Raw genomic sequence first — 17855 nt, 5'->3', positions numbered from 1 at the left:
TTTGTTGGGATTCAACTTGCCCTCTTCACGTGAACACACAACGGCTTTTTCTGCATAATCAACCAATCTGTCTTGTCTGTCTTCACTGCAACTCTGCATTGAGATTTAAGGAATTATTACTTTAACAAGTAACAGCGGCAGTAAAACTTAATTTCACTGTGATGGTTAAATTTTGCAATTAATCCCCGTTTCACATGCATGCCGAACCGTGGGGAGGGAGGGGGGGTAATCCGTACGGATCACGGATCAGCTACATTCTGTTACACCGCTAGTGGACAGAGTGCCGGAGCCACCTGAGCTCATTATGAAGCCAAACTCTTCATGGGCTTTTTTGGGGCACTGATTGATGGTGGCTGAGCTAACTTGACCTCATTTTCCATTAATTAACACATGACGCGCCATCTCATGCATATCCAAATGACCACACTTTCAAAATAGAGAGAGAGCGAGCGAGAGAGAGAGAGAGAGAGAGAGAGAGAGAGAGAGAGAGAGAGAGAGAGAGAGAGAGAGAGAGAGAGAGAGAGAGAGAGAGAGAGAGAGAGAGAGAGAGAGAGAGAGAGAGAGAGAGACTCCTACATGGCCCAATCAACAGATAGAATTATAACTGAAAACCCCTGGCGGCTATTAGCACGGCCCTTGCCAATTAAGACGCTAAGCGAATCTGGAGTGCTTTGGAGATTGAAGCCCACTGTGTATAATGCCTCCTTAGCGTAACATGACACCGAAATGATGTTAGTCCCATTTTCTACATACCTTCATCACAACCCCCCAATCGTACCCACCCCCCGCTCCTATTTAAACCCAAGAGTCTTCAATTAGAGCGATTTGCATTTGGCTAATATCATAATTGTAGCTGCGGTCATTAATAGGAAAGTGGAAAATGAGTGCAGTAGTAAGAGCTGGGGGAGAATCTATCATCGGCCTGTCGCCACGCATGGGCTGAGAGGTATTAAACCTGACCTGGATTTAACTACAACTAAATAACTAAAAATAAGGAAGCCATTAAGAGCCAACATGGTTAACATGGAGTTACATTTTCATCAAGTCTCTGCAGCCTGTTTAGCCTGCTGAAGAAAAACGTAATAATAATGATAATAATAGTAATAATAATAATGAAAAGAAAATAATTAGAAAAACAATACCGGCTATGGGCTGGTCTCTATACAGGTTTAAAGAACTGGACAGTGTTTTCTCTGTGTTGCGCTCAGATTAATTTGTTTGTGCATGCCTGACCTCCTGGGGAAAATACGAAACATCCAAAAGTATTTTCGTATCTGATCCTTGAAAATGTTCCATCACCACACAGTTCCATCTATGTCTCCTCTTTTTTAAGACTTAAGAGCTGATGTCAATGGTCTAGTTAGGCCAATAAATGTTCTTACATCTTAAACCTCCATTACCCTCCCAGGACAAAGTATATCACTTAAGTCTCAGTAGAGCAGAGAATAAGGAAAGCCCTCTGACAACCAGAAAACTAAATGTGCATGCAGTGCTGCAGGCAAACTGGTCTCAGAATGTCTTGGGATCATGCAAATGGTAAAGGAACATTACAGCGTTGTTCACTGGGAAATTGTAATATTTCAAAACTTGGTGAATTTTTCCACAGCGCTCTAATCCGAGCAAATGCTGACATTAATATTAAGGGGCTCCAAGTATTCACTTTTTGTTGTCTTGGTTATAGCTGCAGGAGGTGAAGGTGTATGCCAGTAACTTGTCTCCAAGGCTGGATTAAACCCGATGGTATGTTCACACCACAAGCAGCTCATCATGTGTAATGATCTAAGTTAAGTTTGGATTGGTGGCCTTTGTGTTTGGATCTTTTCAGCAACATTGTCCATTAGAATTTAGCCACATTTTGGTGGTTCTGGATATATCCCTGCACCATTGGAGCTAGAAATCAGTGTGTTAGCACCGCAGGTCCGAGCTCACTCTGACAGATGTGACACTCCAATTGAAAGTAATACAAAGGGAACCAAACTTACTTCAACCAGTCACGGTGGCAAATAAATTCAGACTTTTACCCACTAATGCCGTTTCTTAGCTGCCGAAGTTGTTTAAATACAGAAAATTATCTCCCTTTCTGAAAATGCTGGCAGAACTGACAGAATATGCAAGCAGCTGACTCGCAGCAGTTAATAACGTAAAGCTTATTAATCACACTAGGCAGTGATTAACCCAAGGTTAATAAGTTAATCATTACCGAGCTTGACTTTATATGTTGTCTGTGTTTTATGTGAAACCTAATCTTTATGCCATCATCCTGGCCAAGACTACCAGCAAGAAGAGACCCTGTATCTCAATATCACCTCCCCAGCTAAATAAAGGAATACTTACTAACTACCTAAACAAGGAAGCCCTGGTTATTAAACCCTGGAACATGGACAATAAAGGTGCCTCTAGCTGCCCACTTACTTGTTCCAACCAAGCTCCTCCATCTCAGAGATGAGCCGGGAGTAATACTGTGGAGGAGGGATGGAGCGGCTCTCAGGTTGGCCCTTCAGCACTGCTTCCTACAACACCAGAGGGAATAATTCTTCCATGAAGTCAAATTTCCATGCATATCAAGCCTGGATCCCAACCCGTTTTACATAACATTACCACATTCCCCCCTAAACATTGAGCAGAACATACATCATAGCAAGGGACAGCAATCTAACAAGGCCACTATGTCTCACACCACAGTCTGTTACCAAACACACAGGCCATTACATCTTTCATTCCGCCACAGAACCATACATGTACACGTTGGTCAAAACAGATGCTATCGATGATGCCTGCGGGGTGACCATTTCTTTCAATTTCACAAATATGTCATTCTCCTCCTTACCAAGACAGTCTTCAGCTCCAGAATGAAACTGCCAAGATCAGCCGCATGCTGCAGCCGCTGAGAAGAGTCAAACAAGGAAGAGAAAAATAGCCTTGAATGGAAGGATAATGAAGTGACAGTGTCTTTTCTCTCTCTTGCTAACCATTCAAATCAAACAGTGTTGGTGATTAATGGGGGCTGCCACTAGCTTTAATAATTAATAATAGCTTAAAGGCTGTGAAAATAATGAACTTTGCAGCCCAGGGTGAAATATCAATCTCATCCAAATAACCCTGAGGGGCCCCATAACAAATAGGGACATTTTCCTGGCAATGTTAATTAAACAGTGAAAAACATTTTTCTGTGCTTCTGGGTGAAGCAGACCTGATGGGAGACAGAAACAACAGGAACAAGGCCAGACAGACACAAACACAGAGACAGCCAAAAGGACATAATGGGAGGGAGACAAAAAGAACCAACAACAAAAAAAATCCAACAACATTATAACCCTAACATTCCCCAAGGACACCACACACAATAACACACAAAATGTGACAATACAAAGTGTAGTGCAACACATTAGCATTGGTCCAGTCTTTGGGTCTTACTTGCTTCACTATGTGCTCATATCCACGCAACAGATGTTGTAGTTGCCAACAACAGTGCAACCTACATGGATAGGTTTGGACAGATGTCAGTTACATTAAAAAAGTCATTGAAAGAGTACATAAGCTGTACTGTTGCCATGTGTCAAAATGTTCATCTAAAATGAATTCTAATCTAATTAAGGACAAAGTTTGACATGTTTACACATCATAAGCCTACACTAACGCTGTCTCTGGTATCAAAGTGGAAGACTTGCACATCATATGAAAATATTTTTGTCTCGTTTATGCCTCTTCCAAGTACTGTGTGGCTATTTAAGGGAAAATAACAAAACGAGAGATTTGATTTGTACCTGGCCTGTTTGAGCTGACGGTCAGGTGGTAGCAGAATTCTCATTCTGAAGTCTCTTTCCTGCAAGAACATCCACATTACTGTACTTTACGGCCAAAATGTTTGTCTGTCCATACATCCATCTATATGTGCTTAATCCAATTAAAGGACAGCTAGAGTCTATCCCAGTACACATTAGGTGGAAGGCAGGGAGACACGGGGACCTGGACAAGTGACTAGTCCACCACAGGGTCAACACACACAATCACTCACACCATTCACATGTATGGGCAATTTATAGACTCCAATTCATCTGCATGCATGTTTTTGCACTGTATAAGGAAAGCCACGCGACACAGGGAGAACTCAGGCTGAGCAATAAGTCAGTTTCATCCTTTCTGATCTTTCAGTGGTGCTGTATTTGAAAAAAATCTAGATAATCATAATGCAATACACAATGTTGTTGTCTAAATTAATGATAACGAGAATCTGTTACCTGAAACTTTTCACAAAATGGGGGTTGAAATATTTGAGGGGGTACCATTTGAGAACTAGCTTTGGCTTGATATTATACTTTCTATGACCAAACAGTTCACCGTGATGAACCCCAGTTGGATTCTTAAGGATGGTATTGTGCTTAAGCAAGCTTATTGTGATATATATTAACACTGTGGAAAATTCCCTGATTATCATGACGGTGTTTTCAATACGGCCCAGCACTAGAAAGAACATGCCAACTACGCACAGACGGAGCCAAATATCCGTATTGTACATACAAAAAAACACACTGGTTTGGAGGAACAGAGTCGGGCTGACAATTCTGTTTGGCACTATCATCTGAATAAGACTCTCAACTTCATGCTAACGCAAAAAACACAAGTCTAAGGAGCGCACGGTATCATGCTAGCAAACTGGCAGCGTTATCGCAATCCCACCGGGGCCAAACCGACTGTGATGAAGATGGCAGTACGTCGTGTCCTCGGACACGGAAAGGTGTCCTAGTAATGTTGTATTTATTATATTCTGTTGTGTCACGTTTTTAACTACCTGGACGGTGATGAAGCCGTCATACACCGTCTTCTCCTTGTTCATCGGTAAAAGCATCGGGCTCTCTCTGAGCCGTGTCACCTCCATCATCGTCTGCTTCCGCAAGCCGGGCAGCCAATCTCGGTTAGGCGTCGATCAGTTTATCGCAGGGGTCCGCGTTCACACACCGTAGGTGACGTAAAGGCGGGACAGAGTCGAGAAAAGTCTGAACCGACTTCCAGTCCCGCGTCAACAAACCAAACTACGTCACGTCGGGGGCGGGACTTGAACGTGAAAGCCTGGTTGGTTCCTGTTGCGTCATATGAGGGGCGGGGCTTGAAGCGCATAGCCTGGTTGGTTCCAGTTGACGTCGTGGAGGGGGCGGGGCTTGAAGCTCAAATCTGGTTGGTGTTTAGCTGATTATCGGTCTCTGGTAGAAACTTGAGGCGAGGATGTGAAAGTTAAGTGGCGCTCGTCTCTTTTCAAACCCGAACGAACATATTTATTTTGCGTAGTTATCGTTTTGTTTTTTGTTTTTTGTTTGCTTATTTAGTTAGACAGATTTATCAGGAAGAAAATGTCATACCTGCTGGATTTTTATTAATCTCAGATGTGAATGAGATGACGTCGCTGCTCTTTTTAGTAAGGTTTTTTTTTTTGCTCATGAAAGGGCATATTTTATGTACAAATGTCATAAAAACAACAACAATCAATCAATTTCTTGAGCATGTTGACAAACATAAGCAATAAAAACAAACAAAATCATCAACAACATATAAGCGACAAATAAGCAACTCAAAAAACTACTGATCGTGTTCAATACACGACAATAACAACAAAAATGTAAATATAACAATAAATTACAAGTATTAATAGTAGCAGTAGTGGGCTGTTTGTTGATCATGATTTGCTAAGCAATCGTGAGCAAACCATTTACTGAGGTACTTTTGATGAAAAAGCTTAAGTCAGATCTTGATCTGGATGTTTTGACTTAATGGACTGCAACCTCACCACAAGTAAGTAAATAAGTAAGTAAGTAAGTAAATTTTTATTTATATAGCTTCAAAGATGATTAAGTTTCAAAAGTTATTTTTTATAATGCTTGTCATTGACCTACACGTAGACACTCAAAGCCATCACCTTTGATTAGTCTTCATTTAATTAAGAATAATAATTTCCATCATTTAAAACACTGATCATGGAGAGTTATTTCCATCCCAATTCAGGGAAATGTACCTTGATTTTATTGTTGCTGTAGCAGTTATTTCAGGATAGGCTAAATGTGAATGGTCAATCATCAAATTACCACTTTGAGCATGGCCGATATACACATCAATTGGATAATTTGGGTGTCTAAAGACCCTCATACTGATTTTGATACCGATGACCATGTCTGCACCAATTATAATATGATGGTAGTTTTAAAATTCTGAATAGTTTATCTGAATATGTAGTACTGTTTGTTTTGTTTGTTACTCCTAAATTGGTGTATCACACCAGCTCATGCACCAAACATGTGTATGTTCATGTATATATAAAACATGCTACTGTATGTTAATTTGTATGCATTTTTGTCATATTTGGAGTCCTCCATGGAGTACTAGTCCATTGGGTGTTGTTTTTGTGACAACAATTGTTGAAAATTTATTCAGTACCAACTTAATGCTAAAACTCTCCAGTTGTGAAATTCCACTGTATGGGGCTGCACATTTCTCTGCACCACATCTGGATGATGCACACTGAATACATTACCTTAAACCAGAATGATGACATAGTCCCTAACCACACTGTCCATTTTAGTGTCCATTCTTCAGTCCCAAGTGAAATTTTCATCAATATGCCCCAAAGCCAAACACAGGGAAGTTGCTCAAGGCTTTGGCTGCGAACCAACACCCAAATCTCAGCTAGGTTTTGGTTCCACCGGTGCAGCCTCGTCTCCCTCAGCTCCCCCCTGGCTCTCTGAGGATGGTGAGCTGCTGTATTTTTGGTGCAGCTCTCCTGTCTTAATGTTGCACCCTCATAGTGAACTTCCCCGACTCACTGTGAGAACAAACATGGTCCTTTCTAATCAGCAAGTACTTTGGAGCTGGAAGTCGACAGTAATACTAGAAGTTTATCTCCCGGTGCAGATTGGTTTGGCCAGATGCCTCAGTTGGACTGTATTGCCATTCCTTCGCTGGTGTAAATCCTCCCATACTCCTTGACCAGGAGAACAGAGTTTTGTTTTGTTCACAGGTTCAGCATGTATGAAATATGCTCAGGTTGACTTCCCAGTGCAGACTGACTTCCCAGGTGCTGTCCCATGCAACAGTTCAAATGAAGAAGTCCCCATAGGAGTTGGTGTTACTCATGTTCTAACACATGGATTACTGATGGATGTTGTTATAACATCCATCAGTCTGCCACAAATGGATTAGCTGGAGCAGAAATCTGTACAACTGGTGAAATGTTGTGCCTTGATCAGTCAGGATCTCTTCCGGGATTCAGACCAGGGAGATTATATTAAACAGAACTTGGGCGATACTCTGCAGGTATATCCATCGCATAATAAACTACAATCGACATAAAGCCATATTCCTGTGCACTGTGACCTAATGGCCTGACAAGGTCCATTTCTTTCAGAGGGAATCACAAATACAGAGGGAGAAGGTCTAACCAAGGTTTTGGGGTGGCTGGTGGTTTGACAAAGTTAACGCTGATGAACTGGTGGCAAAAAAAGAAAAAAAAGTGACCTCTTTTATGGTGGTATTTTTGGATCCAAGCTCGGCGATATTGAGCAGAAAGAGGTGCTGTGTGAAACATGCAAAATGAAAGTCACTACACGACAAATGTGTATTATTTGCATATGTATAAATGTGTTTATTATAATATCGCAATTGATAAATCGCGATGTTGTCCACAATAATCGCAATATGACGTTTTCGCCCAATCGTGCAGCACTTGTAAAAACAACATTGGAAAAGAGAAAAACCTCTTCCCTCATATCTGTTTGGAGTGAGTGACGGGTTCAAAGTCAACTGGGAGCAGCAAAACCACAAAGTGTAGGGGTTCCATGGGGAGAGGTGGTCTGTGAGGCGTGGTCCTCCCTTTGACTGGACAAAGTCCAAATACTGCATTGATTTTTTTCCCCTACATTCAGATTATAAACAGTATAAATGGAATAATATATATATATATATATATATGCCAATATACAGTTGTTGTGAACAGCTCGCAGACTTGTGACAGGTCTGAAATGGCCTTGTGCTGATCCGTATGGGCGTAAAATCACCGAATAACGCTGTAATGAAGGATAATACCAGACCTCCCTTAGAGAAACTGTCTTTGAGTTGGGCCATTTGAGCTGTGATTTGACAGTCCACTGGTTGAGGAGGCCGGCCTGTCTGATATCCCTCTGAGAGGAGGAGGCCAGAGACCCTCCAACATCACATCATGGAGATCCACTGGATGCTTTGGGTTGTCGGGGCTAAAACTCCAACCCCGAGTTAAAGGGGAGGCTGGTAACAGAGCTAAGTCTTCAGCTCACCGTAGACCTGCTGAAACACAGAGCTGGGCAAATGGACGGCCTCCGACCTGCAGCCCACATGTGACATCCTGTCAGGTCCCAATCAGGTCTGCAGAACAGACCGAATGATTAAATGACTCTATCTGTATCGGCATCACATCTCTTTAATGCGAGGGAGGTAAGGAGAATTTGTAATTAGATGATGGATTTAACAGATGATTTTCCTTTCCCCCAACATAAAGATATATGTTGATATTTTGCACCAATGTACAAAATATTGACATGCAGAAGTATTACAATCCATACATGTAGACGCTGCATGAAGTTGGAATGATGTCTTACTTGGTATAAGCTGTAAACCTTTGGTATGGTGCTCTCTGCACATTCAAATGGACTACATAGTATCAGTGGAAGTTTTAAAATGGTGTAAAAGCAAAAGAAATTGAAAGATGGCTTCTCTTTATCCCCCCCCCCCCGCATCACTCCACATGAACCCAGCTCAACATGTGGCAAATGAACTCCTGGTCTACTACAACTACAGCCTCTTTTTTTGGGGGGGGGGCTCTCCCCAGAACCTGGCACACTTGTCCTTTATGTCCCCCTTCAGTGTGATTCTATTAAGATCCTAAAGTTTCGGTTGTGCCGTGACATGAGCGGGGGGGTGGGGGGGTGGGGGTGGATGTCACCGTCATCCACCTGCTTTTAAAGGTGGAGGAGGGAGAAAAAAAAAGCAAAAAACAAAAACCAGGCTGATGGGGCTGGAGAGAAGCCTCCCAAACAAAAGAGGGGGACGCTGAGTGCTCCTCTGCTGCTCCTCTGCTGCTCCTCTGCGCGGCAGGGGCTGCTGCGGTGACGCACGCGGTGCGCAGATGAGACGAGACGGGTACGTGCGGGACGCCCCGCTCTGCTCGAGGAGAACGGGAACAATCTGAAGGTGGTTTAGTGCGAGTGTACAGTGGGAAGTGAGAGAACAGCAACATTATCCCACCTCCCCCCCCCCCTCTCTGTGTCTCTCTCTCCCCCCTCTCTCTCTCAGTACAGACAGAATATCTGCGGGAACGCACGGCGGCTTCCTCCACAGAGGCTTTTCTGAAATGCAAAAAAACAAAACAAAGCTTCAAAACGCAGCGTCAGAGGATAGCAGGGCAGGTGCATATGGGTGGTGAGCTTGCTCTCGTCTTCCTTCCTTCCTTCCTTCCTTCCTTCCTTCCTCCTCTTTTCCTTCTCTCTCTCTCTCTCTCTGTCTCTCGGCTGGTTCGTCCTCCTCTCTGCAGCCTCCCGGCTGCACCGGGCTCCGTCTGGGAGTGATGATCTATGGCGCTTTGTTTATCGCTGGCCCTGGTCACTTCTCTGCGACGCAATTGGCTGGAAGTACACCGTGTGAGTCCTGCACCCTGCAAGCCTCTCTCTCTCTCGCTCTCTCTCTCTCGCTCTCTCTCGCTCTCTCTCTCTCGCGCGCGCGCGCGCGCTCACTCTCTCGCGCTCACTCTCTCGATCTCTCTCTGGTAGGGGTGCCTTGTCCAATGTGCCTTTTCTTTTTTTTTAAATCTCTCTCTCTCTCTCTCTCTCTCTCTCTCTCTCTCTCTCTCTCTCTCTCTCTCTCTCTCTCTCTCTCTCTCTCTCTCCCCCTTTCTTTCATGCCGTCTTTGCATGTGTCTGAATGATAATAGGACATATTGTTCCCTGCAACGGTGATTGATTTAATAGCTTGACAGCAGCGTTTTCTGCAGAGGTTCAGGGGATTTCTGCACGGGTCTTTTTTTCTTCTTCTTCCTTAATTTCTTCTTTCTTTTCTTTCTTTTTTTGTGTGGTGGCGTTTTATTCTTTTAAACACCACTTTATCCACCCAGTTTGTCTATTGAAAATATTGCCGTGTATCAGGCTATGCGCTGGTAATACGCATGCTTTCACATCTCTGAAGTGATGCTTCTTCTAATTGGGGGGGGGGGGTTGGTCCTGTGGATTCCAGCGTTTTTATTTTATTTTATTTTTTTAATAGAGAAATTGGATTGTGACATCTCACATTGTGATACGCTTCTTAGACATCATTGTGTTTTATAACCAAACGTTTATATAACGCAGTTGGTGACAGGGAGAACATGTGTGGGTGTGAAGAGCGAAATGTCTTTGTTTTATATTCAAATACCAGTCAAGATCGTCGTCCCATTCGTCAACACACACACGCGCGCGCGCGCACGCACACACACGTATTACACATTAGTAGTAAACTTGTGGCCTTCCTCTGTATGGGAGTTAGGAAATATAGACCCTAAAAAGTAGAGCAACGGATTTATGAGCGGCTTTAAAAAGGAGTGATTAGAGGAAAACCAACGCAGTGCCGCAGCCTCGACGTCTCCGGCGCGATGTCTTCTGGGCCTCGAGGGGGAGGGGGGGCGCTGTCTGAGTATCTGAGCTGCCGCTGGTGGGAGCCCAGCGAAGGAAGTCGACGTTGGCGCTGGCCGAGAGGTTTCTGTGACCGTGTGTGTGTGTGTGTGTGTGTGAGAGAGAGAGAGAGAGAGAGAGAGAGAGAGAGAGAGAGAGAGAGAGAGAGAGAGAGAACAAATATTCATCTCAGCTTTGGAGGAAAATATTTGTCCCTGATTTTACTTTAGAAACTCACCTCGCGTCAAGAAACCTGCCTCCCTTACTGATTACGGTGGTTCTCAAACGGTGGGTTGGGGCCCTCGGGCGGGCCACAGCAGGGGTCAGATGGTTCGCGTCCACAATCTTCTTCTTCTTCTGTTCCGTTCCCCAGGGGTCACCACAGTGGATTTGATAGTTTCCATGGTACCCTGCGAGGGCACAGCACCAATGGCGGTCGTTGTTAACCCGGGCCTTGACCGATCCGGTATGGTCTTGTCAATCTGCATCCACAATTAAACACTTTATTTTTTTTTTTGGACCCCCCCCCCCCATTTTCCTCCCCAGTTGTATCTGGCCAACTACCCCAGTCTTCTGAGCCGTCCCGGTCACTGCTCCACCCCCTCTGCCGATCCGGGGAGGGCTGCAGACTACCACATGCCTCCTCCGATACATGTGGAGTCACCAGCCCTTCTTTTCACCTGACAGTGAGGAGTTTCGCCAGGGGGACGTAGCGCGTGGGAGGATCACGCTATCCCCCCCTCCCCTGGGAGGATCACGCTATCCCCCCCTCCCCTCCCGAACAGGTGCCCCCGACCAACCAGAGGAGGTGCTAGTGCAGCGACCAGGAAACACACCCACATCCGGCTTCCCACCTGCAGACAAGGCCAGTTGTGTCTGTAGGGGACGCCTGACCAGGCCAGAGGTAACACGGGGATTCGAACCGGTGACACCTGTGTTGGTAGGCAACGGAACAGACCGCTACGCTACCCGGACGCCCCACAACAAACACATTTTGACACAGCGGAAATAAAGAGAAAAGACATTTACTTCCACACTTCTTCTTGCAAACAACGCCATCATTTTGTTTTGTTGGTCATTTGTCATTTCGATGATTTCCATCTTGTCGGCATCAGCTGGCAGGGTCCTCTCATGTACAGTGGAGATGAAGTAATGGTGATTTAATACGCCGCTCCATATGCCGTGTTGTTCAACATGCTCTGCCGTAATGGGGGTTTTACAGCGAGGAGCCCCCCCCCCCCACACACCGCACGTGAGACTGCAGCCCCTGAGCCCCAGTGTGTTTTGAGCTGTAGTATCTCCTACACCCGGCTTTTCCCGGGCCTTCCTCTGGACCACTCCGGCCCCCAATAAGCTTCACTTTAAAGGATCAATTCTTTTATTATTGAAGTCGGTCTCGGCAGTGCCAGGCTAATACATTCTGCATTGATCTCCCTCCGCGGAAAGAAAGAAGAAGAAGAAGAAGAAGAAGAAGAAGAAGAAAAAAGAAAGCCCTTTATTGCCATTCCTCCGAGTGATGCTCGCATCTAAAAAGACATTCAGCCAGAATGAAGATTTTACAAAGTGACTTGAGGACAATAAAAACTAAGGTATTCTCTTTTTAGTGGGGTGGGGTGGGTGGGGGGGGGCAAGAGAGAGAGAGAGAGAGAGAGAGAGAGGAAGAGAGAGAGAGAGAGAGAGAGAGAGAGAGAGAGAGAGAGAGAAGAGAGAGAGAGAGAGAGAGAGAGAGAGAGAGAGAGAGAGAGAGAAAATGGAGCCGGGAGTTGCCAGCAGGCGTTTTGAATATCATTACCGGCTTTGCAGGCAGAAATTGAAATCATAAGCATGAGGAAAGTACCTGGTAATTAAAACTGTTTCGCTTTGCCAAAGCTTTGATACCTGCCTGAGAAAGTGAGAGAGAGAAGGGGGAAACTGTGTATGTGTGTGTGTGTGTGTGTGTGTGTGTGTGTGTGTGTGTGTGTGTGTGTGTGTGAGAAGAGAAAGACTGTGTCTATCTGAGCATAGACGGAGTAAATACAACAATTTCAGCAGGCTTTGTCTCAGAGGAAAGTGTGTGTGTGTGTGTGTGGGGGGGGTGGTGGGGGGGGGCTTTGCCTTAAAGGAAAGAGTCTGCAGAGAGGAGACGGTGTGTGCTGGTCTGTACTTTCTCTCCAGCCTTTATTAAGGGCTGCTGAGAGTTTAGCCTACTGGAGCTAGTATACACCGCCGCGTCTGTTGTCGTCTTTTCAAACAGACGTGGGTTGTGGATTCGTGTCTGGGGTTGGTATGAATACACACTTTTTCCCTGTAGCCCTCCAGGTTGTGCTGCCTGACCACACAAAGCACAAAGACTGACGGTGGGTTTCACCGGAACCATTCTCCTTCCTATTTTTCCCTCTCTTCCAAAAACACGTTTAAGCAGAACGGTAACAGAGCTCGTGCTTTCCGCGAAGGAGAAGAAGAAGAATGAGAAGCAGAAGCAGAAAAAGAGGAAGCAGAAGAAGTAGAAGAAGAGGAAGCAGAAGAAGAAGACGAAGCAGAAGGGGAAGAAGAAGCAGAAGAAGGAGGAAGAAGAAGAAGGAGAAGAAGAAGAAGCAGAAGAAGAAGAAGAAGGAGGAGGAGAAGAAGAGGAGAAGAAGGACAAGCAGAAGAAGCAGAAGAAGAGGAAGCAGAAGAAGGAGACGCAGAAGAAGCAGAAGGAGAAGAAGAAGCCCAAGAAGGAGACGCCGAAGAAGAAGCAGAAGCCGAAGAAAAAGAAGAAGGAGGAGGAGGGGAAGAAGAAGAAGAAGAAACGCGGTCTCTCAGTGTCTGACCTGAGCAGCAGTGTTTCTGCAGCAGCCGGACTGGACTCCGGTCCACAGGTTGGCGTGTCCGTGTCTACGTCAGAGCCCGGCGGCCGGCGCTCCATGCAGACCCTTATTGACCAAAGTGACGCTAGCGAAACTCCCGAGTCGAGGACATTAATGATCCGGACCCCACCGGGGTCTGGCTGCTCCGGCCTGCGGCGAGCCGCTCGATCCCCGATCAATAGCTTTTTATTAAAATTGTTTGCGAGGCAACACAAATCCATATTGTTTTGCCTAGGACGGGGGGGGGGGGGGGTGCCGGTGTGAAATATGTGGCACGTACATTTATATATTTTATTCCAGGATGGATGCAGAGAATGATTGGCTGATATGCATGAGAGGAAAGCGGAGGGGCAGTGGTCCGCCTTTATGGAATATCCATTTCGCCATCGATTTCCATAAGAGATGCATTTGTGATTATCTTATTTTCTCTTCCCTCGGTAGGGTTGAATACACGTCGTAGTATTCCCGGTATTAAGGCGAAATTAATAACACAAGTAATTATAATGCTTGGTGTCTAATGATATGCTGCGCGGGGCCCCTATTGATTCGGGTTCTGGACGCATCTGGAGAACGTCTCGGAGCTTGGCCTGAGTCCGGCTCCTCTGCCAGGATCCGCCAACCAGGGATGGAAACGAACAAGTGTGGAAAATGACATCCTTTCCTTTCCACTTCTGGACCGCCTGCCACCTGGACAGTGCATCTAAGTAGCCGCTAAACGAGCACAACGTGCCGTTTCTAATCTGCACACTCGTTCTCTGGAAACCTCTTCTATCTGAGCCCTTCGTCCTTTCCCCGGGTGGTGTCTGGAGTGGCGTTTTCTATTTACAGCAGACGGACCTGCAAATATGAGGCTCCACCTTTTCTCTCCCTGTATTTGGATTACACGAAGGTGGACTAGCAGAAGAAGAGATCAGTCGTTCCTATTTCAACAGCTGTAAAAAAAAAACCAGAGACAGCGAGGGCTACAGGACTCCCAACCTGCAGAAACCAGTTCAGAGACGAAGAAGGCCGAGCAAGGGATCGGGGCAAAAGTTCAGACTTCAATGCTTCTTTTTTTTTTAATGTAGTTTTGAGCATCTGGTCTCCCTCTTGAACAAATGTGCTGCACTCGTAACACTACAGGGTCGCCACAAATCTGAAAACTCACGTTAATAAACTTTCTGGCTAGGTGGCTTCGCTGTTTAGCTGCCAGTCTGAACGGTTTCAAAGGGGTCGTCTGATGCACACGGTGCTTCTGTAAACCTGCTGATCATCCAGCGCGGACGGTACTGTATTCTGTAGGACAACGAAACAAAACAACCCCCCCCCCAAAAACCCCCCAAAACTGCATTGCAACTAACTGTCTTGTATTTTGTGACGTCATTCCGTTCTCACATCGCATACTTCCTTTACTCTGCTTTTGACCCACAAGACTTAACTTCAAATCTGATCCTGCGTCCCGATCCCGTATAGGGAGAAAGACAAGGACGGCTTGTTGTTGCAGAGAGGATGTGCAATTGCAACCACCCGCCAAAAGAGGGCAACATGATGTCAGCGTTTTCCTTCACCCCCCACCTCACACACACACACACACACACGCACACGCACCCTCCTTCCATCCTCCACTGCAACAGTGCAGCCCGGTGAACAGAGAAAGGGAAGGGGGTGGGTTGTATTGTAGGTGCTGGGTTAAACGTGTAAGTAACAATAATTTACATTTACGCCCGGAACGGCTTCCCCCATGCTGTCAGTCGGCGGTTCAAAGCTCTCCTCCACTCCGCCGGCAAACAAAGCGCCGTCTTTGTCTCCAGATAGCCGGGGAGTGGATGAAGTTCTTTACAGTCAAGGTGTCATTATGAAAAGGCCCTGCGTCGCCGTCCGCTCCACAAAACAAAAAAAGAGGGGGAAATTAAATATGCCACTCTACCTTCCCTTCCTCTTTCCCCAGCTCCGACCGACACCGTCACAACCACAGCGGCTGCGTCCATCCATCCATCATTCATCCATCCATCCATCCGTCCATCCATCATCCATCCATCCATATGTATGACAGCCAGCTCGGGCCTTCCCCAGGACGTCCAGATGTGGGATTAAAACGACGCTGGCGTGATTCCTGATATGGAAGTCATTTATATTCTTTTTATCACTTTCGTAGTAAAAAAAAGAAACGCCAAAACCCTTCTTAAAAGTACCAAATACAGGCAGCCACATGTTTTATCTGATCACGTTCTGCGGCGTAGATAGCGTAGCGTAGCTCTGACGCACGTGATCCAACTATACAAAATAAAAGTTTCTCGACTGGAAGAAAAAAAATCACCGTAACCTTTTATAATTCGGAAAAAACTCCTTTTATAAACTCTTATCTAATCTTGATTCACAGACTTTGTTTATATACGCTGTGGCGGCAAATGGTTTGCTCCGCGACCGTACGCAAGCAAACACACTCGGCTGTCTGTTAGCAGCTACCGCTAACAGGGACGCGCCCCCTAGCGGCTGTTAGCGACAATGCCTTCGATTTAAACTCACACACTCAAACGAGTCATTTGAACGGAAGTATAATATATGAATAAATCGGTTTATAGATAGATATATTTCTATACTTGAACAAACGTGAATTTTTGGCACTAACCCTGTTTATCACAGCAGACTCAAGGATGTAAAGCTCCGTTATATTTGTTTTACAGCCACAGAATGATGTCATAGTGTCACACGGATATGCTTGACAAGAGGCCTAACAGCCCCCCCCCCCACAGCTTTGCCCCTGTTCCGTTCAGAGTCGACCGCCGAGCACACACAGCTGCAGCGCTATCGCAGTTGCCCCGTAACCTTCCCTCCAGAGACGGAGGCCTCTTTGGCGCGCCGCCGCCTCTTTGTTTCCTGCCAGGTTGGCTGCTGGAAGCCGCTCGGGCCGGGTCAGCTGTAATTCACGCTCCCACCAGCAGAGGGGAGATGTTTCCCGCAAGGCACCGGGGTCACGGCCACCATGGTGACCTTGTTCACAGATTCACCCGTCTCCTTCGTATCAGTTATTGTAGTGTTATTGTTTGTTTTATCACACACACACACTCACACACGCACACACACGCACACACACATCGCCATACATCACAGTTCTTACTAACTCAAATAAATGATGCAGAGGTTCATTGTTCTTATTGTTTTTCAAAATGTTCATAAATATACATAAATGAATCTCGCGTATCCTCGAAATATTTTTCTTTTTGTATTGGCAATTCAGTTTTTTTTCTCCCATTGACAGAGAACTTGGCAGTTTATTCATCCGCTGATTCATGTTGGTTTCTCAGGGCTTTTGCCAGAGAGGTTAAGGCGGCCTGAAGTAAATAAAAATAAATTACATTTTCATATATCTGGACTAAAGTTACCATCTGTTGGAAATATGCCCAAAATATACAACCTAGAAAACACTACGTGATACACGTCCTGATACAGATTTATCACCGCTATAGAAAGGGGAATCTCTGAGCGACAGACTGGACCCATAGGAAGGCATTGGGTTACTCTTTTCATGTGATATAAAAGTTTCAAAAAGGCATGACGCCCTAAATCCACAGGTTCTCAGCTGTGAATCAGTGTCGATGACAATTTGGGTATAAACTCATGCATGCATAGAGCAATGTTGACTCTCCATATCATCATGTGGTTTTCCCTTGAGTTCCCATGAAAAAAGCTGTCCTTCTGTCTGTAGATTAAATATAATTAAACAGGTCACATGTATATCTATGTCCTATATAGATTTTTGGCACGTTGTTGTTTTTTTTCAGAATAAGGTCAGGTCAGTGAGTATGTTTGTTTATTTATTTATTTATTTTGCTGCTCGTTGTCCTTGCTGTTCTCTTATGGTGTCCTCTGTTGTGTTTTTAACGACTACTGATTGAGCATCAAATTGCCCCTCGAGGGTTTTGAAGTTTTGACTCTTCTCTCGTCGCCAACTAGCGGTTAAAAACAGCAGGCGTGAACGGCAACAGTTTTGGAGATATTTTAGAATTTGAGACGTCATCAAGTTACCCGCCCTCATTTTCAACGTCTCCGAAGCCTCCCCCCCGTACTCCGCAAAATATGACCAGGAGAAAAAACACTTACGTTAAGCCAATAATGTCACACAGAAACCACAAGAAGCCAGAAGCTTCGTGGTGCTGACGAAAAAGAAAACAGCCACTTCAAGGATTTATGAGCAAACAAACACGAGCACTCGTGAGCCGTTTTCTTTAGGCACCGTCTGCAAGTACACGCGTGCTAAAACGGAATAATTCCCGCAGAAACACACCGCGGCGGTTTCTCCCACAATGCACCGCAGCCGCCGGCACGCTGCACGGTGCAGAGTTGGCTGACGTGAGGAGTCAAAACGGCCGGACGCGGATCACTTCCCTCTTCC

The 17855-nt window shown here is 45.4% G+C and overlaps 1 protein-coding gene across 2 annotated transcripts in view; it reads right to left on the bottom strand.

Annotated features, from left to right (window-relative positions):
* Positions 1 to 5033, bottom strand: part of fancl (FA complementation group L) — a 49640-nt gene extending 44607 nt beyond the window's left edge. For both annotated transcript variants that reach the window (XM_056291759.1, XM_056291758.1), the window contains exons 1-5: positions 4790 to 5033; positions 3765 to 3823; positions 3415 to 3475; positions 2828 to 2884; positions 2413 to 2510 (exon numbers count right to left, since the gene is read on the bottom strand). In XM_056291759.1, the coding sequence (XP_056147734.1) occupies positions 2413 to 2510; positions 2828 to 2884; positions 3415 to 3475; positions 3765 to 3823; positions 4790 to 4879 (365 nt within the window). In that variant the 5' untranslated portion in view covers positions 4880 to 5033. The remainder of the gene's footprint in view (positions 1 to 2412; positions 2511 to 2827; positions 2885 to 3414; positions 3476 to 3764; positions 3824 to 4789) is intronic.
* Between the last annotated feature and the right edge of the window lie 12822 nt (positions 5034 to 17855).

This window comes from Lampris incognitus, chromosome 13 (genome assembly GCF_029633865.1).
Source record: "Lampris incognitus isolate fLamInc1 chromosome 13, fLamInc1.hap2, whole genome shotgun sequence".
Taxonomy (NCBI): Eukaryota; Metazoa; Chordata; class Actinopteri; order Lampriformes; family Lampridae; genus Lampris; species Lampris incognitus.
The sequence above is the reverse complement of the archived record's forward strand: the minus strand, read 5'-3'. Positions and strand labels throughout refer to the sequence as shown.